Below are 22,680 nucleotides of genomic sequence, written 5' to 3' on the forward strand. Positions count from 1 at the left end.
GGCCATATTCCTATTGAATAATAAATCGACGAGTAACAAATTATTCATTTTCTTTAAAAAAAACAATCAATAAAATATATTTAGACAACAGTTACAAAAAGAGTCTATTTATATTACAAGTCGTTAACAGCTAACGATCGAGTAGGTACAAGTTAAAACTAAGTAAAGAGGTATTTGAGTTTCAATAATAGGTAAATGAAGGGCGCGCCGGACCCTGCACGGCGGCCCGAGGCCCCGTCCCGGTGCGCCCGCTAGCCTAGCTTACCCTAGCCTACGCTACACACCTTACTCGAGTAAAGCTTCTGAGTATTCAATCATGTATATAAAAATTGTATAATTAAACTAATATACTGTATAACCCGTATAAAAAGTGAAGAGGTAGTTGATTGAGCTTAAGTACTTAAAATCGATCCATTTAAGAGCACAATTGCATCGACTTAACTCAGTGTCGAGGAGCGCGAGCGCGCGCGAATATCATCTCCCCGGGCGTCTGCGGACGCCCGGATTATATTCATTGAGGCGGACGTCTAATTTTCTAAATCGCAATAGCTTTTATTCTTACAAAAGTACGAAATTGTAAAGTATAAACTCTCAAAATAAATTAAATATCTTAAGTACATTCAGTCCGGGGACACCTTGCTTTCATCCGAACCTCGTACGTGTCTCAGTCGCCGACGCGTCGCCGACGGCCGTGGCCGCCGGCCTGGCCTCGCACCTGTGCCGACTCCTTTCCTACCAGTGTACATTCCTAATCCTGTTCCTGTTTGACGACTATCCTGACTGCTAACCTGATACGTCCCTTCCTCGTCCTGCGCTACAACGCGTTTCTGTTTCCTTGACGATGATGCTCGGATCGATTGAGCCAACATTAAACGAAACGCTAAAAATGGCCACATCCTGACAAAAACCTACGTATTTAGCTTCACATCCATACGAGCTGACACTTAACATTCAGAGTTCTTACACATTTAACACCCCTTAGCCTTTCTAAACGATTCGATAAATAGCCCACACCTATCTTAATGATCTCGAAGATATCCTAACCTACACGTCACGACGATGACCTTTCACTGGTTCCATCAGGTATAATTCTTCCACTGGTCGCAACTCCGAAATACCTTACCATATACCGTGACCTAAATGACGTTTCACATACATCCATATTACCAACATTAAGTAACTTGACAATAGCCACCGCTCATATCTAAGCAAACGACACCTTATCCCCTTATATATAATCACTAGTCTAAATAAATTATGCTATTTCGTGTGCCAATAGGCTGTTTTAGTTTCGTGAACAGCGCCTTATGTGAGCCAGCTGAGCAATCGGCGATACCGTGAGAAATTATTTTCTTTCAATTATAAAATCGTACACGACTTTATTTCGTTCATATGACTTAAAGATTTTTAGTCAAATCAAGTTTCATCCACGAGCGAGCATCGAACTTTAGCGAAAAAGTAGTGTATGATTTTGTAGGTCTCGCCTAGTCCTCCTCATTGCAAGGGGTATCGACCAGCAGCGGCTTGGCGGCCGAGTTGTGCTGCGGGGGCGCCGGCAGCGCCAGGGAGTTGGGCGAGGCCTGCGCCGGGCCGCCGGGTGCCGCGTTGGCCGCGGCGTTGGCGTTGGCGGAGGCCGTGGCGGTGGCGTGTGCGGTGGCGGCGTACAGCGCCAGCGCGTGCTGCAGCTGAAGCAGCTGGTGGTGGGGGTCAATAGGCGCGGGCGCGCGGTGGCCGCTCTGGTGCGGTGTGCGCACCACGTAGCGACCGTCGGCAAAGCGGCGCACGTTGGGCGGCGCGTGGTTGTGCGAGTAGCGGGAGCGCACGATACGCTCGTGGCCCTCGGGGCCCTCGGTGTTGACGTCGGCCAGGCAGCGCGAGGTGAGCCGCGACGAGCAGTACCACTGCTTGCGCCCGTGCGCCAAGTTGTTCTTCAGCCGGAACGTGTACCCGCGGTGCAGCAGCAGCCGCCCCTTGCCCGCTCGGATGAATTTTGCTAAAAATATTCATTCATTAGTATTGCCTGTGAAACTACTAATACTGGTAACTAATACCTAAATAGGATTAACATGCATAAAGGTGAAACGAGCGGAACTCGTTCGGCCTTACATACTTTTGCGAACTAATATTATAACATGGGTAATTATTGTAGATAAATTACATTGAGTAAAACAATCAATTGATATTTTACACTTTAATATTTTATTATTTCAATTAATTAAATAAAACGCTTTGAGGTTTGGCTTATTTATTTCACTTGCACAAATAACACGTACACTCGGTTTCAACATTAGATAGTTTTACTAATAAAATAATTTAAAAGAGTTTTTGATTCTCTATGAGACATAATACTAAATGAGCAATAAATATTTGGCACATACTTAAATAATTGGGACAAAATATGTCACTCTAAAACACGAGTTTAGGGAAAGGAAGACAAAGTATAAAATTTGCAAGTCTTAAATAAAGGGCGTTATAGTTGATTTCTATAAATAAATAAAATAATATTATTGAGTCGCAAGTCGTAACATAAAACACAAAAACAAAATAACAATGCAAAATAACGGAAGACTAACTTCGATGAACACTACCTACGCTTATCTTATCAACCACCTACTTACTTAATACTGACATTAAAAAATTACCTTTGTACAGTTTGTACCGATTTAATCTTAAAATAAATAGGTTGTTTGGTACTTAACTAACACAATACATAACAATTCAAAATTAGCTACTTGGCACCTATTTTACATTAGAAAATTGAGATCATTCACTAGTGAGCCTTGTATAAACCTACACTCATTTCCATGATTAATTAATAAATACTTTTTGCATAGTGACTAGGTTAACAACTAAACCAAATTAAATCATTGTAGGTTCTATTTGGCACTGGAGAAAGCTAAATCTAATACTGGTTTAGTTATTCGTTAGTAGACGAGCTACTAGTTCCGGCATTTCGCCACGTAGGTATGGTAGGTACTACAACGCCGCGTAACGGATATCATATAAATTATGCTATAAAAATATATAGAGCCTTACTTTGTGACTTCATTTGTAAACCAGTTTTATATCCCTTTTACTATTATAACTAATAACACACGACGTTCTCGATTAGACATACCATTCCTACTCACTTTAGACAAGATAAGAAATTAAATACTTTACCAATTTTCCATAAAAATATGAAAATGAGAACATATAAAATACGAAAAAGGACGCTATTACACAGAGGATTTGTAGTTATCGCTCAGCAATAGGAACGTGGTTACTACAGGATTTAAAAAAATCATAATGTAATAATAAAAAAAGAATTAGTACTTGACAACCCAAGCGTTTGGGTCAAAATTGTCAAAGTCCAAGCGCGGCGGGCGCGGCAGGAGCAGCGGCACCGGCGGCTCGGCCTGCTTGGCGGGGCGGCGGCCCGAGCGCGCCGCGTGGTTGTGCTCGCCCACCAGCTTGTGCAGGGTGCCCTTCTGCGTGTAGGCCTTGCAGCCGCAGCCGCCCATGGTGCAGCGCCAGCGCACCACGCCCGAGCGCATGGTGTGCGCGGCGTAGAAGCTGCGCCCGCGGACCCACAGCCGCGGCCGCCCGCCCGGCCCCACGCACAGCCGCACGTACTTCTCTACACACACAAAACATACCCTTACGCACTGCTCGACTGTAGCCACAACATGCAATGCAACCCGTATGTGTAGTATACGCAAGGAGAAAAGGCTTTTTGCAGTCACTTCCAGCATCTCATGATGTCAATGTGTTTTTCCTTCCAAGTTCAAATGCCTTTTCTCCTATGTTTCACCCACATTAAAAATACGCCCAAAGCAGCATGCAGTAGTTGTCAGTTAGGTTAAATGAAAGCGTTGTAATGGAATATGAGGTTATTTTTTAAACACTGAACACAAAAACAATGCATTTACATTATACTAGTACGCCAGCATTACAACCATATTGCCCGGTATTTTGACCCCCATTTTTCCAAATTTCTTGCTTAATAATTAAATTCTAGCTACATTATTGCTTTCAGTCCATCTGTACTTTACCCATAGATCATCGTAAATCCTTCAAACGCTTACATAATTGTGCATCAAATTTTAAATCAGTAAAAAAAAATTGGGAAATATATCACCTATGTCCCAAGTAAATACTGACTAGACGTAGATAAACAGCTTATTGCTGATTAAGCTCTTTTAACTTCAAATTAATAAATAATCAGATAATTATAATTAGTGCTATAATTATTATTGCTAGCTGACTAGAAACTGAAATACTCACACTTACCTATTTCTCTAATAAAAATATTTGCTACGTAATTACTAAAATATCTAGGTATATACAACGAGATCCAGAATCGCTTAGTTCCGCCTAAGCGACACATTTGAGAGCACCCTGCCGCTCGAGTCAATAACAATAGGATCGATCATAACTATTTGCAATATTTTTGCTCAAAATTCATCTTGTGACTTTACCTTTGACACTTTTACCAACAAACCTAAATTTATCGGAAACTACATAGTTTCTTCCGTACTTTGGTGAGGCTACGACTACACGCTCGCGTATTAGGTACTCACTTCAACGTCACATGTGAAACGGTTAGACAAACCCCACTACCAGCACTACATGCACCAATGTTAATGGGATTATTTAATTAACTGAGCTACGTTACTATAAATGTTAAACTACTAGCGACGAATCCTATAATGGGTTCTCAGTTTCGACTGTCGACAGATCGTAAAGCAGGATACGTGATTGGTTAGATTATTCGTCTAGAAGAGCCTTCGCCTGAGCAGCGAGAGCGGCGTGTGTGAGGGCTCTCTGCGCCGCGCTGGCGCTCGTGGGCTGGGGCGGGTCGTGTGAGTGAACGTTGCTGAGCGCGAAGATGCGGTCGTGCAGCGTGTGCGCGTACGCACGGCACGTGCGCCGCGTGCAGCGCCACCGCACCTTGTTCTTCTCCGGGAACACCTTCTCCGCGTAGAACGAGAACCCGCCCAGCTTCATGTGCCTCCGCCCGCGGTTCGATATCACGAACTCAACTGGAAAATACCACCACCGTCACTAACTGCGCCCTTATGTTATACTAGCATGCAGAATGGAGTTAGATGTTAGTAATTAATGGATGCTGTTAAATAAAATAAAGGCAGTGAAAGAAGCATGAAGTAAAAAGGAAAAAATCTGTGGCCCTAGTGAAGAAGCGTACAAGTCTCGGGCAGCGCAGGTGTGAAAGGGTACAAGTTCCACGTAAGACTTATGCCGAGACTTGTACCCTTTTTCACTAGGGCCACAGAAATATGTTTAAAAACAAACCTAATAATCTCAGTCTAGACGGAATCCACTAAAGTACATACATACTGATAAAGCTACAATCTCTATTTGAGAGAGGGGTCCTTGCGCACATGGAGCATAGGGACTCTTTAACGAACCTTTTAGTAAATTTGTAAAAAAAGGTATTCGTTTTAACAGGTCTTTTGCTTATTGGACTGAAGCAACGATCTCTTTTGTATTTCAGACTGAAATGCTTACGTACGACATTTGCTACACAACGTACCCTATAACTTACAAAAAACGTCAGGAGAGTTAATAAAACAAAACTGAATGGGTCAAATGTTTAATTATAACACATTTTCTTAGTACGTTATATTTGCCTTCCCGTTCAATTAATTAACAGGGTTTATTTGAAATTGCTTTTTTTTTTCTTTTTGCGCCTTAAGATTTGTTGCTTAAATCTCCATAGCACCCGAGTATTGTACTTCTCATCGGGAGATAGATCATTAATAAGCCTTTTTTTCGCGTGATAATGCGCTCTTTTCTTAGATTTGTACATTTCGTACATTTCAGGATTAAGTTTAACTCTTTGTTTATACCGTCTCTGCCTTTCTGCCGCCGTTAGTGGCATTCTTACTGGAAAAAATAGTGTCAATTATCAAAGTTTTGAAGCCAAATATCTCGGATACGACTACTACATAGCCAAGCCAATATAGTCTCGAATTTTTGGTTAACAAACTGGTTAATAAACTGGTATTTTTCCATAGATATGAAGCATTTATTGAGTGGCAACGATTTCAATAAGACTTTCGACGGTGCCATGCTGGTCGAGCTGCGGCGGGTGCGGCGGGTGGTTGTGGTGGCCAGCGCGCGCCAGCAGGCGGCCGTCGGCGGTGAGCGCGCGCGCCGCGCAGCCTCGCGCGCGCGCGCGGCACGACCAGTACACGCGCGTGCCGCGCCGCTTGCGCGCCACGAACCCGTGCCCGTCCAGCAGCAGCGACGGCGCGCCGCGCCGCGTCACTGTATAACGCACCTCCGACACTGCGTAACAAAATGCTCCCGCTACACGACCTCCACTCATAGCTAAATAGCTACGGACCTGATACCACCATCGACATAGTAGATCACTGTCGACTATGTTCCATTCTCATAGGTCACTACAGTACTCTATTGTGTCGATGGAAAACCCTTCTAAGTGATGGAGCAAACTCATCAAACGCTTATTCCACCTGACAATCTCAATCAAATGATACACAGCTATTTCGCCCCAGGGGAAAGTAAAGAATACATCATTCTTAATTGATTTATTCAAGTCCTAACTTACATCTCTTAAGGCTAACGGATCACAATGCTGATTAAAATTACAACATTTAATATTAAAAAACACTCATCGTGACTACCCATTTTCTTCAAAGTTTGGAATATGTTTTTAAACTCTCATACTTTCCAATATTAATTCCTTAGATCACTATGTGAAATTTCAGTTCTTTCAACTATTCGTCAACATTTCATGAAACGCATGATTGCCAATAAACCAAAATTCATAGTTTTACAAAAGTTCCTCACACATGCACTCACTTCAAAAATAATTGTCACTCATGCAAACATTAAACAATATAAATACAAAATTATTTTAGGGTAGGGTACACACTACACAGTACACAGTGATGGCAAGTCTAAACCGAAGGGCAAGTGACTACTTCCCCAAGGTCATATTTTCGGGTTATTTTCTCGAGGTGGTTCTCTTCGTGGTTATGTACGGCGTTGGTGACCTTTAGGACGTTGTTTTTAGAGGTGATTCTGGCGCGACACCGTTTCCCGTACTCCATGCAGCGCCAGAACGTCCTGCCGCTCCGCACGCTGTCCGTCACAAAGATATACGACTCGTGTATCAACTGCAGGTGTCCACTTTTGGTTTGTATAAAATGCAGTTCACGTTTTACGTTGGTATTTATTGATCCTAGAACTAAAGAGAAAATTATTTTAATAAATTATGTCCAGAGTCCGTCTCGGCTAACTCCGCTCTGACTTTGCAGCGACAAAGATGAAACTTGACGATTATGGTGGCCGTTCCACCTCCTGTCACTTGACAAGTCGTTGCAGAGTTAGCTTGGACTGACTCTAGTAACAGAAGTAAAATTAATGTTGGTACTGTCAAATTAAAGTAGCCTGAGCACAAAGGTGACTAACTGTGATTTTATAACCCACATACTATAATGACAGATCAAATGGCTATAATCTACAACCCAAACATTCCCAACCCAACTATCATTTTCGTTTATATAAAACCAGACACCAATCGAACTGTCATCATATAAGGCTTCGGCACACAGGCGCGTTTTCCGGGCGGGGCGTGAGCGTTTTGTATGTAAAAGCGGCGAGCCCCGCTCACGTGCCGCCCGGAAAACGGGCCTGCGTGACGAAGTCTATAATCTGGGATATGAAATATAGCGTAGCAATAAAATAAAATTATTTCGGGAATAGTTTCGTTTATTCATTTAATATCAACATTAAGACTCATCACAGTCATCACTGCATGCAAGTTTCCATGTAAAGCTTTAGATGAAAATTACCTTACTCGTAAAATTGGAATCCTCCTCAACATGGATTGAATTTTTTTATTTTATTTATGTAATAGGAAGCAAACGAGCAGACGAGCTGCCTGATGGGAAGCAGTCATCGCCGCCCATGGACATAAGCAACATCAGAGGAGCCACTTATGCGATACTGACCTTTGAGAACCCTACAGGTTCCGTCACACAGGCGCGTTTTCCGGGCGGGGCGCGAGCGTTTTATATGTAAAAGCGGCGCGCCCCGCTCACGCCCCGCCCCTCGCAAGCTAGCTCACCTAGCTCATTCCACAGCTTCCACATTCTGGGCAAAAACGAACGAGATGCTCGCTTGTTCTTGGTTTGCCACGTGTCGAGGAAGTGAGGATGAGCTTAAGCTTCTTAATTGGCACCTTGGCAATGCCAGATGCACCAATAAGCTAAGCTAACCAAAGAGAATAAAGTGTCTAGAGGCTTATTGTCATGGTAAATTTTGTAGTCACAGTAAATTTACTGCCATCTTTCGACACAGGATTAAAACTAAAAATAATAAATCATAAAAATATATACAAAATACAATGGATAATAGATTTTTTATTATTTTTAGATGCCAAATAACTTTCACCCAAGTTTTTTCACTGTTATATATCTGTTAATTTTTTTTTATACATATATCAAACGGTGACGCCATCTACACGAGTATATGCCAAAGGTATGACGCCATCTTTTCGAGCATACATTTTTCTTGATTTTCCGAGTTACGTTTTTTTTTAGACTTTACTTATCTTATACGGAGTTATATATATATATTATAATATATATATATAATACCTTTGAGCTAACTATGCAGTTGCTAGCCTAAGAGGGAACCATGTCTAGAGAGGTAATCTTAGAAATCAATTGAGTCAGATGAATAACTGTTAGAGGGTGCCACCAATGGTCTAGGAATTCTTAGGGCAGAGGTTTTTAACCTTTTCAGTGAATTCTGATTTCAGTGACCACTACACACTACATGTTTCTCTTACCCACGTAAATGCAACTGTATTGTGTGCACTTATGGAAAAATAATATATTCAGTTGTGTGCCAGACAATTTGCTTTTGAAGACTTTGCATTCAGCCCTCACTTGTTTCATTTTAATAATTGGTTAATCCTCTCATTTGAGGTTCTGGCAGGCGTGTCTCACTCCGCGATTTCGTCGCTTTGCTACAGGTAGCTAAAAGTACATCCGTTCGGCCCCAATTTTGTGGAAAGCCATAAGCCGCGCGTGGCGCTGTCGCCACCTAGCGGCCATATCTGTGCTGATCGTAACAGACGCGTTTTGTTAGAGAGTGAGTCTTCTGTACTTAGTACTATTATTTATTCTGTGGTTCTGGTTGCATTTCAGACATGTCTACCGCGCATATTGTTTCGGTGACAATATTTCTTCTAGATGGTGGTAGGGTATGGATCCAATGCCCATTATTATAATAGACCATAATAAATGTATTTTTATAAAATTTGTAGACTAACTAACTAACAAAGCAACCCAGTTCCAATTTGAGTTTGGAGACCAAAATTAAATAATATATATATATATAGTAAACTTTGATCCATAACCATGTACCACTAAGTTTGTAGGCAGGGTCATTAACAAGGATTGGGGTGTTTAGGCTGAAATTTAATTGTAGTAGTAAGCTGATGGTGATCTGGCCCACAGTGCAAAAGAGAAAGCCGATCTGCTTGGTACTCTTTTTGCCTCGAACTCGACCCTGAACGACGACGGTAGCGCCGTGCCGCCCACCACCCCGCGGTGCGCATACTCCATGCCAGAAATCTCATTCACGCAGAGCGATATTCGGCGGGAGTTGCTATCTCTGAACGTCCATAAGTCGAGCGGGCCAGACGGCATACCAGCTCTTGTGCTTAAGCGGTGTGCTCCTCAGTTGTGTCCCGTGTTGGCGCGTCTTTTCACACTCTCTAGCGACAAACGGCATGTTCCATCTTCGTGGAAGACGGTCCTTGTGCACCCTGTGCCTAAAAAGGGCGATAGATCGGACCCATCGAATTACAGGCCTATCGCTATTACCTCCCTTCTCTCCAAGGTCATGGAGCGTATAATTAACGCAAAGCTCCTGAGATACCTAGAAGAACACGATCTGATCAGCGACCGCCATTATGGTTTTCGCCACGGTCGCTCGACTGGTGATCTTCTAGTGTATCTCACACACCGCTGGGCTTCGGCCATTGAGAGTCAAGGCGAGGCATTGGCAGTCAGCCTAGATATAGCGAAGGCATTCGATCGGGTCTGGCATCGGGGTCTCCTGTCAAATTTACCATGTTATGGATTGCCGGAGGGACTGTGCAAGTGGATCGCTAGCTTCTTATCCGGCAGACGCATACGAGCTGTAGTAGACGGAAGCTGCTCCGATAGCATGGGCATTAACGCTGGCATCCCGCAAGGTTCTGTGCTATCCCCAACGCTGTTCTTGCTGCACATCAATGACATATTGTCTATCGACGACATTCATTGCTATGCGGACGACAGTGCTGGGGATGCCTTTTACACAGGCCGTGCCAACATCCCTCGTTCTGTGGTGCTTGAGAGTCGTGAAAAGCTTGTGTCGGACATTGAGAACACTCTATCCAGAGTTTCGGTGTGGGGTCGGGACAATTTAGTCCGATTCAACCCCACCAAGACGCAAGTTTGCGCCTTCACCGCTAAGAAAACCCCATTTACTGTGGTCCCACAGTTCCAAGGCACAGCCCTTACCATGTCAGGGAGTATTGGGATCCTTGGTGTCGACATCTCCAGTGACGTCCAATTCCGTAGCCACCTGGAAGGTAAGGCTAAGCTGGCATCGAAAAAACTCGGTGTGCTCAATAAAGCGAGGCGATACTTTACTCCGGGGCAAAGACTGCTGCTTTATAAATCGCAAGTCAGACCCCATATGGAGTACTGCTGTCACCTTTGGGCAGGAGCACCTGGATGCCAGCTTGGACCCTTCGACTCAATCCAAAGGCGCGCTGTACGAATCGTCGATGATCCCAAACTCACAAGCGGTATTGAACCTTTAAGTCTGAGGAGAGACCTTGCCTCCTTATGTGTGTTCTACCGCTTGTACAATGGGCTGTGCTCTGAAGAATTGTTTGACATGATGCCAACGGCAGCTTTCTATCACCGCACCGCTCGCCATCGGCAGGGTGTTCATCCACACACCCTAGAACCTAAATGGTCGCGTACTGTGCGGTTTAAGAGGAATTTCCTCCCGCGGACGCTCCGGCTGTGGCATGAGCTCCCTTCCGAGGTTTTCCCGAGGGTCTACGGTATGGGGTTCTTCAAAAAAGGAGTGTACAGGTTTTTAAAAAAAAGGTCGGCAACGCGCATGTAACACCTCTGGAGTTGCAGGCGTCCATAGGCTACGGTGACTGCTTACCATCAGGCGGCCCGTATGCTTGTTTGCCACCTATGTGGTATAAAAAAAAAAGTACTTTATTCTACAAAAAGTAAACATAAGAGGAAAAAACACACATCATTAGTATAAAGGCGAACTAATAACGAATAAAAGAAATACCTACTCCTAGAAAAAAAAAGGTTATATTCAAAAGGTGTATTTGACATACTGAACCCACTTTGGGCTAGCATGGAGGTTATTTAGACATACCAATCCCTCTTACATATGAGGGAAGGCCTCTTCTTGACAGTGTGACGTATGTAGGCTAATGATGATGATGACGATACATATAATTTTCATTCCCAGACAGCAACAGAATGACTATGTGATATTAAGCCCCGTCTCCATATCGCGCGGCAAACCATCGAACATTGGCTCGCGCGGCAGCCGCGCGCAATGGATACCGGGCTGCCGCGCGAGCCAACTTGATGCGCCCGGTATCCATTGCGCGCGGCTGCCGCGCGAGCCAATGTTCGATGGTTTGCCGCGCGATGTGGAGACGGGGCTTTAGGTATTTTGTTCTGCTGTAAATTGCCCTTGTCTACATATACCAAGTTCAATGGCATACAACCCTTTTGCAAAAAGATTGATTTGATTCATAGTATTCATACATAATTAATTAGAAATGTCTATATAACAAATAAATAACAGATAAAGGTATATTTCTTTTCGCGACGCATTTGAGTTGTGGTGTTGGCGCCGGCTTTTACAGATACCTTGAACAGCTATGCATACTAATCAGTCCATATTGGAAGAACTACGCATAAAACGCCGGTTGTCAACGATATGCCAGGACCTAATACTCATATACTTTGGACACCTCTCACGTCGTTCCCCGGATAGCGTGGAAAAAGTTATTGTGAGGGGCAAAGTTGAAGGCACCAGACCTCAGGGCCCTCTCCCTACTAGATTGTGTGCTCAAATCACTGCACCAATGCAATTACAACTGCACGAGGCCATGCGCTTGGCGACGAATAGAAGCCTATGGAGGAACCTGGTCTTCAACAGAAGAACATGATGTCACAATCCTCAGCATCGAGTGACCGACTGAAGAAGATATATTTCTTATCAAATCAAATCAAATATCATTTATTGTCAGGCAACTAAGGCCCATAGATACATACCTTATAAACTACTCTCCTCCTGCCTGTCATAGGATTAAGACACACATAGGAATATCCTTAGCACTTGGAAAACAACCCCACAGATGGTACTAGCTCTAGCGTACAATGTACCACTGAGTGTAGTGTAGTTTCAGTGATCAACAACTCATACCTGTTACATTCTTACACAATTATATTATATTCCAAATAAGTTGATATATGTACATAATCAAATGCAACTCTGATCCACAAAATCACATTCTTCTGATCTCAAAAATGATTCAGTTTTCATTGAATGATTAGTACCAATGTTAAGTTAAGACCGTGGGAAGCTAAAGGTTAAGCCCACATGTGTAAGTATTACTTGCACATGGAATGACAAACAAGAAGTACAACTACTTGACACAAACTATCAAAACACTACTTTCATCACTGATGCACCGTTTATGCTCTTTCCTGTACAGTGAACTGCAAAATTGCATCGACACATTATGAATTGAATTCATTCATAAAATGGCCATGCACTTTTGCATCTGGGTGTACAATTTCTATCAGGTCAAGCGACCTGGTAGCTAAACATAAATAAACCCATTCAAAAATAAAAATATGGTAGCCTAATCAGTAATATACTTCGCATTGCAACGGACAAAAGAAAAATATTACAGGAATAATAAATTAATACAGAAATATAATAAACAACTTTACCACATGCATGCAGGTTATCACTTTGAAACTTCACAACCATGCATATTTATTATGCAGAATGAGTAAACAAATATTCATGAGACTAATTGTATTCATTATTCTTGTGTATATCAAAAAATTGAGTTGATTGATTGCTCATACTAATAAGTTTGTAAAATTACAGGCAACATAACATAATTCATGTATTTACTTAGAATGAATTATTCCTGATGCCTAACACATTACATAAGATACGTACTTACCCCAAAACATTACATTTATAATAAATATACGATCAATTAAAGAAAAACTATTTGACGTTTCGTTAAATAAGTACTAACTAGTTTGAGAGAAGTTTACGTGAAATAAAGCATATTAGTAAAGATTTAGTTGGTGTTTGCGACTAGAAGATGTACAAATAACAATAATAAATTGTTTTTAAAGTTCAGTGACAGTAATTTGTATCAAAATACAAGTCGTTGTTCCGTAGAAGTAAATACAGGATCCGTGGAATTTTGTAGGTTATGTTTACAAGCTGCAAAAAAAGCGCGCAATATATGAATAACCTGGCATGAAATGAGGATATTTTAATTATTGTAAACCCCCTTAGAATAATTTACGGTACATAAACTCGATTTCCATAAAATACTGAAAGCTAACGGTGGTAGCCGAGATGACATCCTGCAATCGTTTACATGTCGTGTTAACTTACTTGTAGACTTTCTCCGTATTTCATGCGTTGATCCAAACGAACAGATAACGCCAAATACACATTAACCATCACTGCACTTTCATTATTCACATTTCCCACACTAATATCACTTCAAAACATTAAATAATTTAAAACATTTTGACGTAAACACGCTCAAGGCTGAAACGATAACGCTACTCGAAAATAGAAAACATTTTTTTAACACTGTAGTTACTGGCACTGATTTAATTGTTCGTTGTCATATAAACCATAATATCATTCACAATTATTAGATTATGTATTAATATTTCTTGAATTAGTAAACAATCATCCAGTGACACAATTGCAACCATAGATCCCACGGCGTAAACGACCACAGATACAACAACAGAACCCAGTCGTTCCGAAGTACGCTTTATTCGGTCAAACATATAAAACGAATCACTTCATTTGATCGTGATGTGTTTAGTTATACTTGGTCAACCAGATCTTGACAGTAGAAGAAGGCGGCAAATTTGAAAAATGTAGGAGCGAAGGGATATCGTCCCATAGAAAATTTGAATTTCGCGCCTTTTTTTACTGACAAGATTTGGTTGACCAACTATAAATTTTATGTTTGCAAAAGACTGTCTCATTTCAAACATAGACAGAGATAATCATACTATCTTTGTCTTACACTAGTACTATCACCCAAAAGAAAAGGATGAGTATAGTTCTTTTGGATCTTATTTACTGATAAATTGGTTTTACCAACTATAACTATAATATGGAATTGAAAACAAATAATTTCTTACCATGAAAATACATATCTGCTCCATTCCATGCTAAATCAATGTGGACAGTGGAGTTAGATTTCCTTGTAATAATTCAGTAGTTTTTTGTTTAGATCCAATTGTTTGACCTAAATTACCAAATCTGAATCAACTAGCAATTCAGTGCTTCTCTAAAGGCCCCAGTACACAATGGGCCATCGCCGGCCACTCCAAGGGACGCAGCCATGCGGTAGAATGAGATAGCAATATCACTTGCTCCCTCTAACGCATAAATGCGTCCCTTGGAGTGGCCGGCGATGGCCCATGTGTACTGGGGCCTTAAAATTCGTGCTTTTACAAGTCGTGCCTGAGGGCCTACCGCGAAACAAGAAAATCGAAATTTCATTTTACAGAAACACGTGAACCTACAAACTTCCAAAGTTGCGTAGCTTCTTATAGCCGTAACAGTCTACCGCACCGCACCGCGACCTTGGGTACGGCGCACGGTGACCTTGGTGCGGTGCGGTAGTCTGTTATGGCCTTTACACATTCGTAAGTCCGTCACAGACGGAGCGATAATATCGTCGGGTGACAAGTAAAAGTCACTAAGTAATATCAAAAAATTTAAAACAATGCACTTTATTTTATTACACTTGTAACACGATTTATTGTCCAATAATTTCAATGATGTTAGTTAGTGATTTTTACTTGTCACCCGACGATATATTGGCAGATACCCTAAGATACGGCATCTTACGATATCTTTTACGTCATTTTTACGTAATACACTCGGGTGCAAAGAAATCGGACCACCCCAGCATTTTCAACATTTTTTCAATTTGTGTAAAAACTGTAACCTCGATCATGATAATTTAAATACCACGTGGTAGATAATTTTCTGCCCTATCAAATGACATCAATATTCAGGAGTGGGGATGGATATTGTGCAAAATATGGGCCTGGAAATCACCCCCCTCCAACTGCCTCATTAGCGCATGCACTAATTGACCACTTATCATTAGGTATAAAAACAGTCATTATCATTGTTTATGCATCATTCGTGATTGGTACGTCTTCCTGAACACTTCTCTCATCGCCTGAACCTGGAAAAACTGGAGAAAAATGGATACTACCTCGACTGAAGCCGGCCAAGCAGTTGCCCTATTGCAGGGAGGGCTTAGTCAACGTGCAGTGGCTCGACAACTCAACCTATCGAAGTCATCGGTTCAACGTGTCTTCCAGAGATTCCGCGTAGATCAGACGTTATCCAGAAGACCCGGAACTGGCAGAACTCGCATCACTTCTGAGAGAGATGACCGTTTCATCGTTCTTACCTCGCTACGAAATCGTCGACTGAATGCCGTTCAGCTTCAGCAGAAGCTCCTAGAGACCAGGAATGTGTCTATCAGCCGATGGACAGTTAGAAGACGACTGAAGGAGAAGGAATTGACAGCTCACAGAGCTGCAAATGGCCCAAAACTCACCCCAATACATCGTGGACAACGACGCGTCTTCGCTCGCGAACATGAAGAATGGACCCTTCAGCAATGGAGTTCCGTACTTTTTTCCGACGAGTGCAGGATAACTTTGTCTGGCAATGACGGACGGGTACGAGTCTACCGAAGACCTGGGGAGCGGTTCTCTCAATGCTGCATCGAGGAACGTGTTGCTTATGGTGGGGGGTCAATCATGGTCTGGGCTGGTATTTCTTTGGAAGCGAAGACGGACATTGTGTTCATCACAGGGCCAGGTACCAGACCGAATTCAGGCGGTTTGACTGCACGTCGGTACGTGGAGGAAATCCTGGCTGATCATGTGGTCCCATTTGCGGGTTATATCGGCGATGAGTTCATCCTCATGCAAGATAACGCTCGGCCGCATACAGCCCGGATCACTAAGGAGTACTTGGAGGAGGTCGGCATCAGAGTCATGGAGTGGCCAGCCCGCAGTCCTGACCTAAACCCGATCGAGCACATTTGGAACGAGCTGAAAAGAAGAATCCGGGCCAGAAATCCCGCCCCTGAATCCTTACTGGAGCTAAAGACTGCGATCGAAGAAGAATGGGCGGGCATCCCTCAAGACACTGTAAAAAAATTCATAAGATCAATGAAAAACCGAATGACTGCATGTCGTAGGGCTAGAGGAGGCAATATACGGTATTAAAATGCTGAAAATTGTTTTAATTTTTACTTGATATCTTTAGAATCGCAGTTTTCCCATTATGCATAAGTTTCACTCCAGTATGCATTTTTAGGGTGACAAAGTTCTTAGCCCTGAAAGCCTGAAAATATTGGAAGTAAACCTGTGAAAAGCACATCAATTTATAGAGGAAAAGCCAACCTTTCATTAGGTATATAATATGTCACAGTAGCACATACAGTTTTTACAGAAATTGAAAAAATGATAAAAATGCTGGGGTGGTCCGATTTCTTTGCACCCGAGTGTATTTGACAGCTAGAGTCCACACACGAAGCTGTAATTGTATATTTTAGTATCTTACGATATCGGGGCAAAGACTGCTGCTTTATAAATCGCAAGTCAGACCCCATATGGAGTACTGCTGTCACCTTTGGGCAGGAGCACCTGGATGCCAGCTTGGACCCTTCGACTCAATCCAAAGGCGCGCTGTACGAATCGTCGATGATCCCAAACTCACAAGCGGTATTGAACCTTTAAGTCTGAGGAGAGACCTTGCCTCCTTATGTGTGTTCTACCGCTTGTACAATGGGCTGTGCTCTGAAGAATTGTTTGACATGATGCCAACGGCAGCTTTCTATCACCGCACCGCTCGCCATCGGCAGGGTGTTCATCCACACACCCTAGAACCTAAATGGTCGCGTACTGTGCGGTTTAAGAGGAATTTCCTCCCGCGGACGCTCCGGCTGTGGAATGAGCTCCTTTCCGAGGTTTTCCCGAGGGTCTACGATATGGGGTTCTTCAAAAAAGGAGTGTACAGGTTTTTAAAAAAAGGTCGGCAACGCGCATGTAACACCTCTGGAGTTGCAGGCGTCCATAGGCTACGGTGACTGCTTACCATCAGGCGGCCCGTATGCTTGTTTGCCACCTATGTGGTATTAAAAAAAAAAAAATCTTATCGCAAGGCATCTTAAGATACCTTAAAATGTTATAGATCGATAATTAAGATATATTTTGGTATGTATATTTCGTCTCTCTCACAATGTGGGTGCTAGACAGAGAGCAATATATATTTTGGTATCGTTGGCGTATGTGGTGCTTAGCGATCATTTAGCGATACTATACTAGATATCTTACGGTATCTGCCGATATAATTATCGCTCCGTCTGCGACGGGCGTAACCCGTTTGGGTGCAATCATACGTCAACTGTTGTCATCCATTCGCGCGATTGCGACCAATATTAGCCCTTCACATGCGTGCAATCCTTCGCACGATTGCAGCGCCATTTGTGTTGAGCTTTGCACGTATAATAAGCAATTAAGCAAATACAAATATGTATTACCTACCTATTGCTTAAATAATACGGATCCATTCGCGAACCCACTCGCACTCCTCATCGATAACTTGATTTTGCCGAAATGCCATCTATTCACATATCTATTATTATGGGTTGTACAGGAGGTCTTCCATATAAGACTAAGTAAGTGGAGGTGTAACATCTCTGGAGATGCAGGCGTCTACGATTATATAGGCTGCGGTGACTGATTAGTTGCTTACCATCAAGCGGGCCATATGCTTGTTTACCACCGACGTAAAAAATAATAGGTGAAGAGTTACTCCTAGAATTGTGGCCGATTTCCTCGCGATGTTTCCTTCAGCGAAATAATATTAATAAAATGATATCAGGGGAAAAAGGTAGATAAATCTCGTATGTATTCCCTAGCTTCTATCGCTAGAAAGATATGGGCTATATTATTTGAGTAGGCATAATATGTAGGTAGCTAGACTAGACGACTTTCAGCTCATTCAATTGCTGGTGATAGTAGTAGTAGGTACTTACGCCTTTCCGTTGTAGCACTGAAGTTTATAACAGTTATAACTTACGCCTTTCGGTTGTAGCACTGAAGTTTATAACGGTTGTACGTAGCGTAGAAAATAATTACTTAATTAGCTGCTGTAGGTACATTACAGAGGGCAACCTTGGAAAAAGTGCTGTTTGCACACAATGATTTATAACTCAAGATAGGTTATAGGCGTTCCAAAATTGAAGCGCTTACCTTGTGACAAATTGGACAAGTTGCCTTTAGTCGCGGCTGGACAAGCGAGAAATGTGCACGTGCTAACGAGCTCCCGCACACCGAAAGAGAAAGAGACGACCTTATGTATAACAACGAGTGTGACAAAGGTGGATGGAATGAGAAAATGAGTCATATAACAGATTTCTTCGTAGGCACAGAAATAAATAAGGAAGTATTTTTTGTGCTCCTCAAGTATGAGTATAACCTATCTATGGTTATATAATATCATTGTTTGCACATAGGCGCGGTCTGCATTGCATGTAGTAACTCACTATAAGAGCCAACTGTGACAGCCTTCTAGGTTTTTGGTAGGACTAGAGCCAACTGTGACAGCCTGTTAGGCTTTTTGTAGGACAACTTTGCGCTCAATTGTTCGCAGCCATTTTTTGCTTGTATATATGTATTACTATTACAGTATTAAATAAAATACAACCGAGCGCCTTTCTTTGCCTAACCGGTCATATTACATACCTATAAATATTTCCGATTAAACAAGAATCCAGCGAATCGGGAACTAATCTCCATCATCAGTTTAAACGGATATCATCATAATGCCTTACTTACCACTTACTCACTTACCATCTTTTTGCCGTAGGTACTTAACAGTAACTCCCTCTCCTTAACACTTATACATTCACACACATATCACACCTATTTAGGTTCTTTGTTGGTACATATCATGTTTTAAAAGTCTTGGCAACACCGCGCTGTTGTCGTTAACATCGGCTCCTTAAAAGCGGGGGCTCAATTTCAAAGTCTAGTTACTAGGTCGAGTGGGATATCATTTGAAAGAGCTCGAACTGAACATTACAAAACAATTTTCACCTCAGCAGCTCGAACAAGGGTACTTTGCTACTTAAAAAATGCGATTTTGCTCACTGTTTTTAAGTAGCAAAGTACCCTTGTTCGAGCTGCTGAGGTGAAAATTTAATTGCTGGTATATCTTAAGAAAACATGAGTGAATAGAGGTAAGTGATGAAGAAGGAATACATTTTTCGGGTTCTCTAATATGTTCTCACTGCTGAGGTGAAAAATGTTGTGTACTACACGAGATCAAAGTTATTTACATCTCGTGCGCTTTTGAGTCCCTTACTACGCTCAAGATTCTAAATTAGATTCACTCGCTACGCTCGTGAATCTATTATAGATTCTTTCGCTTGCACGGGACTCAAAATAAGCACTCGAAGAAATATCAAACTTTGATCTCTTGTTGTACAAATAACTATTTCAATTTTGTGGTTATAGTGAGAAAATTGAAAGTTGGCACGGAACCCTCGGTGCGCGAGTTAAACCAAAAGTTGAGTGAAGTTCCGCATTCCCATACAAATTGTTACCGTTCTAATTTTTACGATATATATTCTTTTATAATTAATGTATGAGAGAAAAAGGAAGGTCGAAATAAGTATTTTTCAAAAAATCTATTCAATTTTTTTTGTATTAGAACAAATTAAATTATTTTCAGAAAATATTTTAATTTGTTTTTATTTCAAGTAGACACACTACTATAATTCTGCCCTGCGAAGCCGAAAAGCGCTATCTCAAAAACAAATGATTTTGAAAATAGAATTCTCAGGTATAGAAACTAAAGCATAAGTTAGCAATGAATTTTCTTTTGAGATAGCGCTTTTCGGCTTAGCAGGGCAGAATTATAAACTTTGAATAAATGTCATATACTAAGAAAAAGTGACCAAGGCCTCCAGTGCCAAGTTCATTTTAACCTTTTCAACGCCAAGAGCCACTAAAGTGGTCGAGTGTTGTCGTGCCCATGACGCCAAAAGCCACTAAAAAGGCTATGACGGACGCTGTCAAAGCAATTTTCCTGCTGACAGATATTATTTTCGCTCTTCATATTGCAACCATTTGGCGTATAAGCCACATTTTAGCATGGGACGAAAAGCGTTGAAAAGGTTAATAAAACAGAGTACCTATTACAGGCGCTTCAAAATGAAACTATTGTATATCAGCATAAACATGCATGTATTTAATCAAAACAATTCACATACAGACATCAAGAATCTTACGTACCTACCAACCTACCTTTAATACGATACTACCTAGTACCACCACCCGCGGTAAACGTACTAGATATTTAGCTATTTTTTTGTAAGAAGCATAAGTAGTACATTGTTCATTCAATATTAAAATACAAATAATTTCCCATACACAGGACTAGTAAAATACAGGATAGGTGTATAATTTATCTGCACAATCCAGTTATTGAACTTCTAGCTCCATCTATCGCTAAACGTAGTAATCGTTCGAGGGCAATATTTGATTTTATTCCAACTATCAACTGTATATTATTAAACAAAAAATGAATTTATTATAAATTATGTGATGTTTATCACCTATACCTATACCTACTATTTCTAATAAACAAATAATTTTATTTCTCAACATATAACGCGGCTCGGTATAGTACTAGTGGCGCCATCTGTTGGAAGTCTTATTATTTCAAGTAATATTATGAGGTTTAATTTTGCCTAATTTTACTAATTTAATTTTCACGATTTAATATTTATATTTACTTCATTTATTTACCTTTACTAACCTTTGATATGCTTTGATTTTTGACGCGAGCCGTAAATGTGATGTTTATGCTTCCGATGTAGCCCACAGATGGTACTATGTACAGTTAGCGTCAAATACTTTGTAGCAGTCAAAAGTGGCCAAATAGTTTCGACCCCATAACAGAAATATAGCAAGGCTTCGTCACACAAGCGCGTTTTCCCTCCAGTACCATCGGTCCATTTTCCCAATCTGTCTACTTTACCAAACGGTCTACTTTCCCGATCTGCCTAATTGCTTTTCTCAATCTGTCTAATTACCTATCGGTCCACTTTCCCGATCCGTCTAATTACCGATCGGTCTACTTGACCAAATGGTCCGCTTTTCCGATCCCATGAAAAACATTTCATGTAAAATGTTGCCAAGACGAAACCACAGGGCTCGGACTGTCAAAAAGTTATCAGATATATCTTGTTGCCAAGCTTCTAACTCTACAAGCCACACTCATCACAACACTAACATCACAAACTCTACACCTTAGTCAAAATACGTAGCTTGGTCGTTTTGTTACTACAAAAATTATTGTATAATAAAAAATAATGAATAGATTTCACCTTCCGCCCATGTGACGGTAGCGAAACGGCCAAGCCACATATGTTGACTAAGGTGTAGAGTTTGTCATGTTAGGGCTTGCAGAGTTAGAAGCTTGGTTCTACAAGATATCTGATAACTTTTTGACAGTCCGAGCCTTGTGGTTTCGTCTTGGCAACATTTTACATGAAATGTTTTCATGGGATATTGTTTACTGGAATGATCCCAGACATTTTGTTCGTTGTAGTCACAAAACGGTAATTTGCTGCAACGCAATCAGTTATATTTGATTAAATACTGTCAGAATAATGACGGTGTCTCACTCGCACCTGTTACAATACTGATATTTCGGTCCTCTGTGGTTGACACATTGATTTGGCATTATGCTGGCACTAAGCGTTTTTGGTATTCTGAGAAACTGGTGGTTTGCGTGTATAAAAAATACATTTCGCGAATCGCCAAATGAAAGTTCACGAAGTTGGTACTATGCTACGAAACGAGTGAATCAATGGCGAAAGTAGACAACGTGCTCAAGTAGACAGATCGGGAAAGTGGACAGTTTGGCAAAATAGACAGACCGGAAAAGTGGACCGATGGTAAAGTGGACACATCGCGAAAGTGGACCGTTTGGTAAAGTACACAGATCGCGAAAATGGACCCTTTGGTAAAGTAGACAGATTGGGAAAGTGGACCGATGGTACTGGAGGGCGCGTTTTCCGGGCGGGACGTGAGCGGGGCGTGAGCGTTTTATATGTAAAAGCGGCGCGCCCCGCTCACGCCCCGCCCGGAAAACGCGCCTGTGTGACGAAGCCTTTAACCTTTTGGACGCCAATGACCGATATATACGCACCGCAGGTCCAACGCCAAAGACTTATTAATCGGTCATATAGACCACAGAGCA

At 41.7% G+C, this 22,680-nt stretch overlaps 1 protein-coding gene across 50 annotated transcripts in view; it reads right to left on the bottom strand.

Annotated features, from left to right (window-relative positions):
* Positions 1 to 22,680, bottom strand: part of LOC134661654 (protein tramtrack, beta isoform) — a 506,900-nt gene that overhangs the window by 478,574 nt on the left and 5,646 nt on the right. Inside the window, exon 5 of one of the 50 annotated variants that reach the window (XM_063517813.1) lies at positions 1,470 to 1,993. The exons of 45 other annotated variants lie outside the window; for them this stretch is intronic. In XM_063517813.1, coding sequence (XP_063373883.1) covers positions 1,485 to 1,993 — 509 coding nt within the window. In that variant the 3' untranslated portion in view covers positions 1,470 to 1,484. Of the gene's footprint in view, positions 1 to 1,469; positions 1,994 to 2,228; positions 3,620 to 4,734; positions 5,025 to 6,016; positions 6,295 to 6,914; positions 7,220 to 22,680 lie in introns of those variants that run through there. 4 more of the 50 variants (XM_063517888.1, XM_063517934.1, XM_063517947.1 and 1 more) reach the window with 4 other exon arrangements.

Source organism: Cydia amplana, chromosome 2 (assembly GCF_948474715.1).
Source record: "Cydia amplana chromosome 2, ilCydAmpl1.1, whole genome shotgun sequence".
NCBI lineage: Eukaryota > Metazoa > Arthropoda > Insecta > Lepidoptera > Tortricidae > Cydia > Cydia amplana.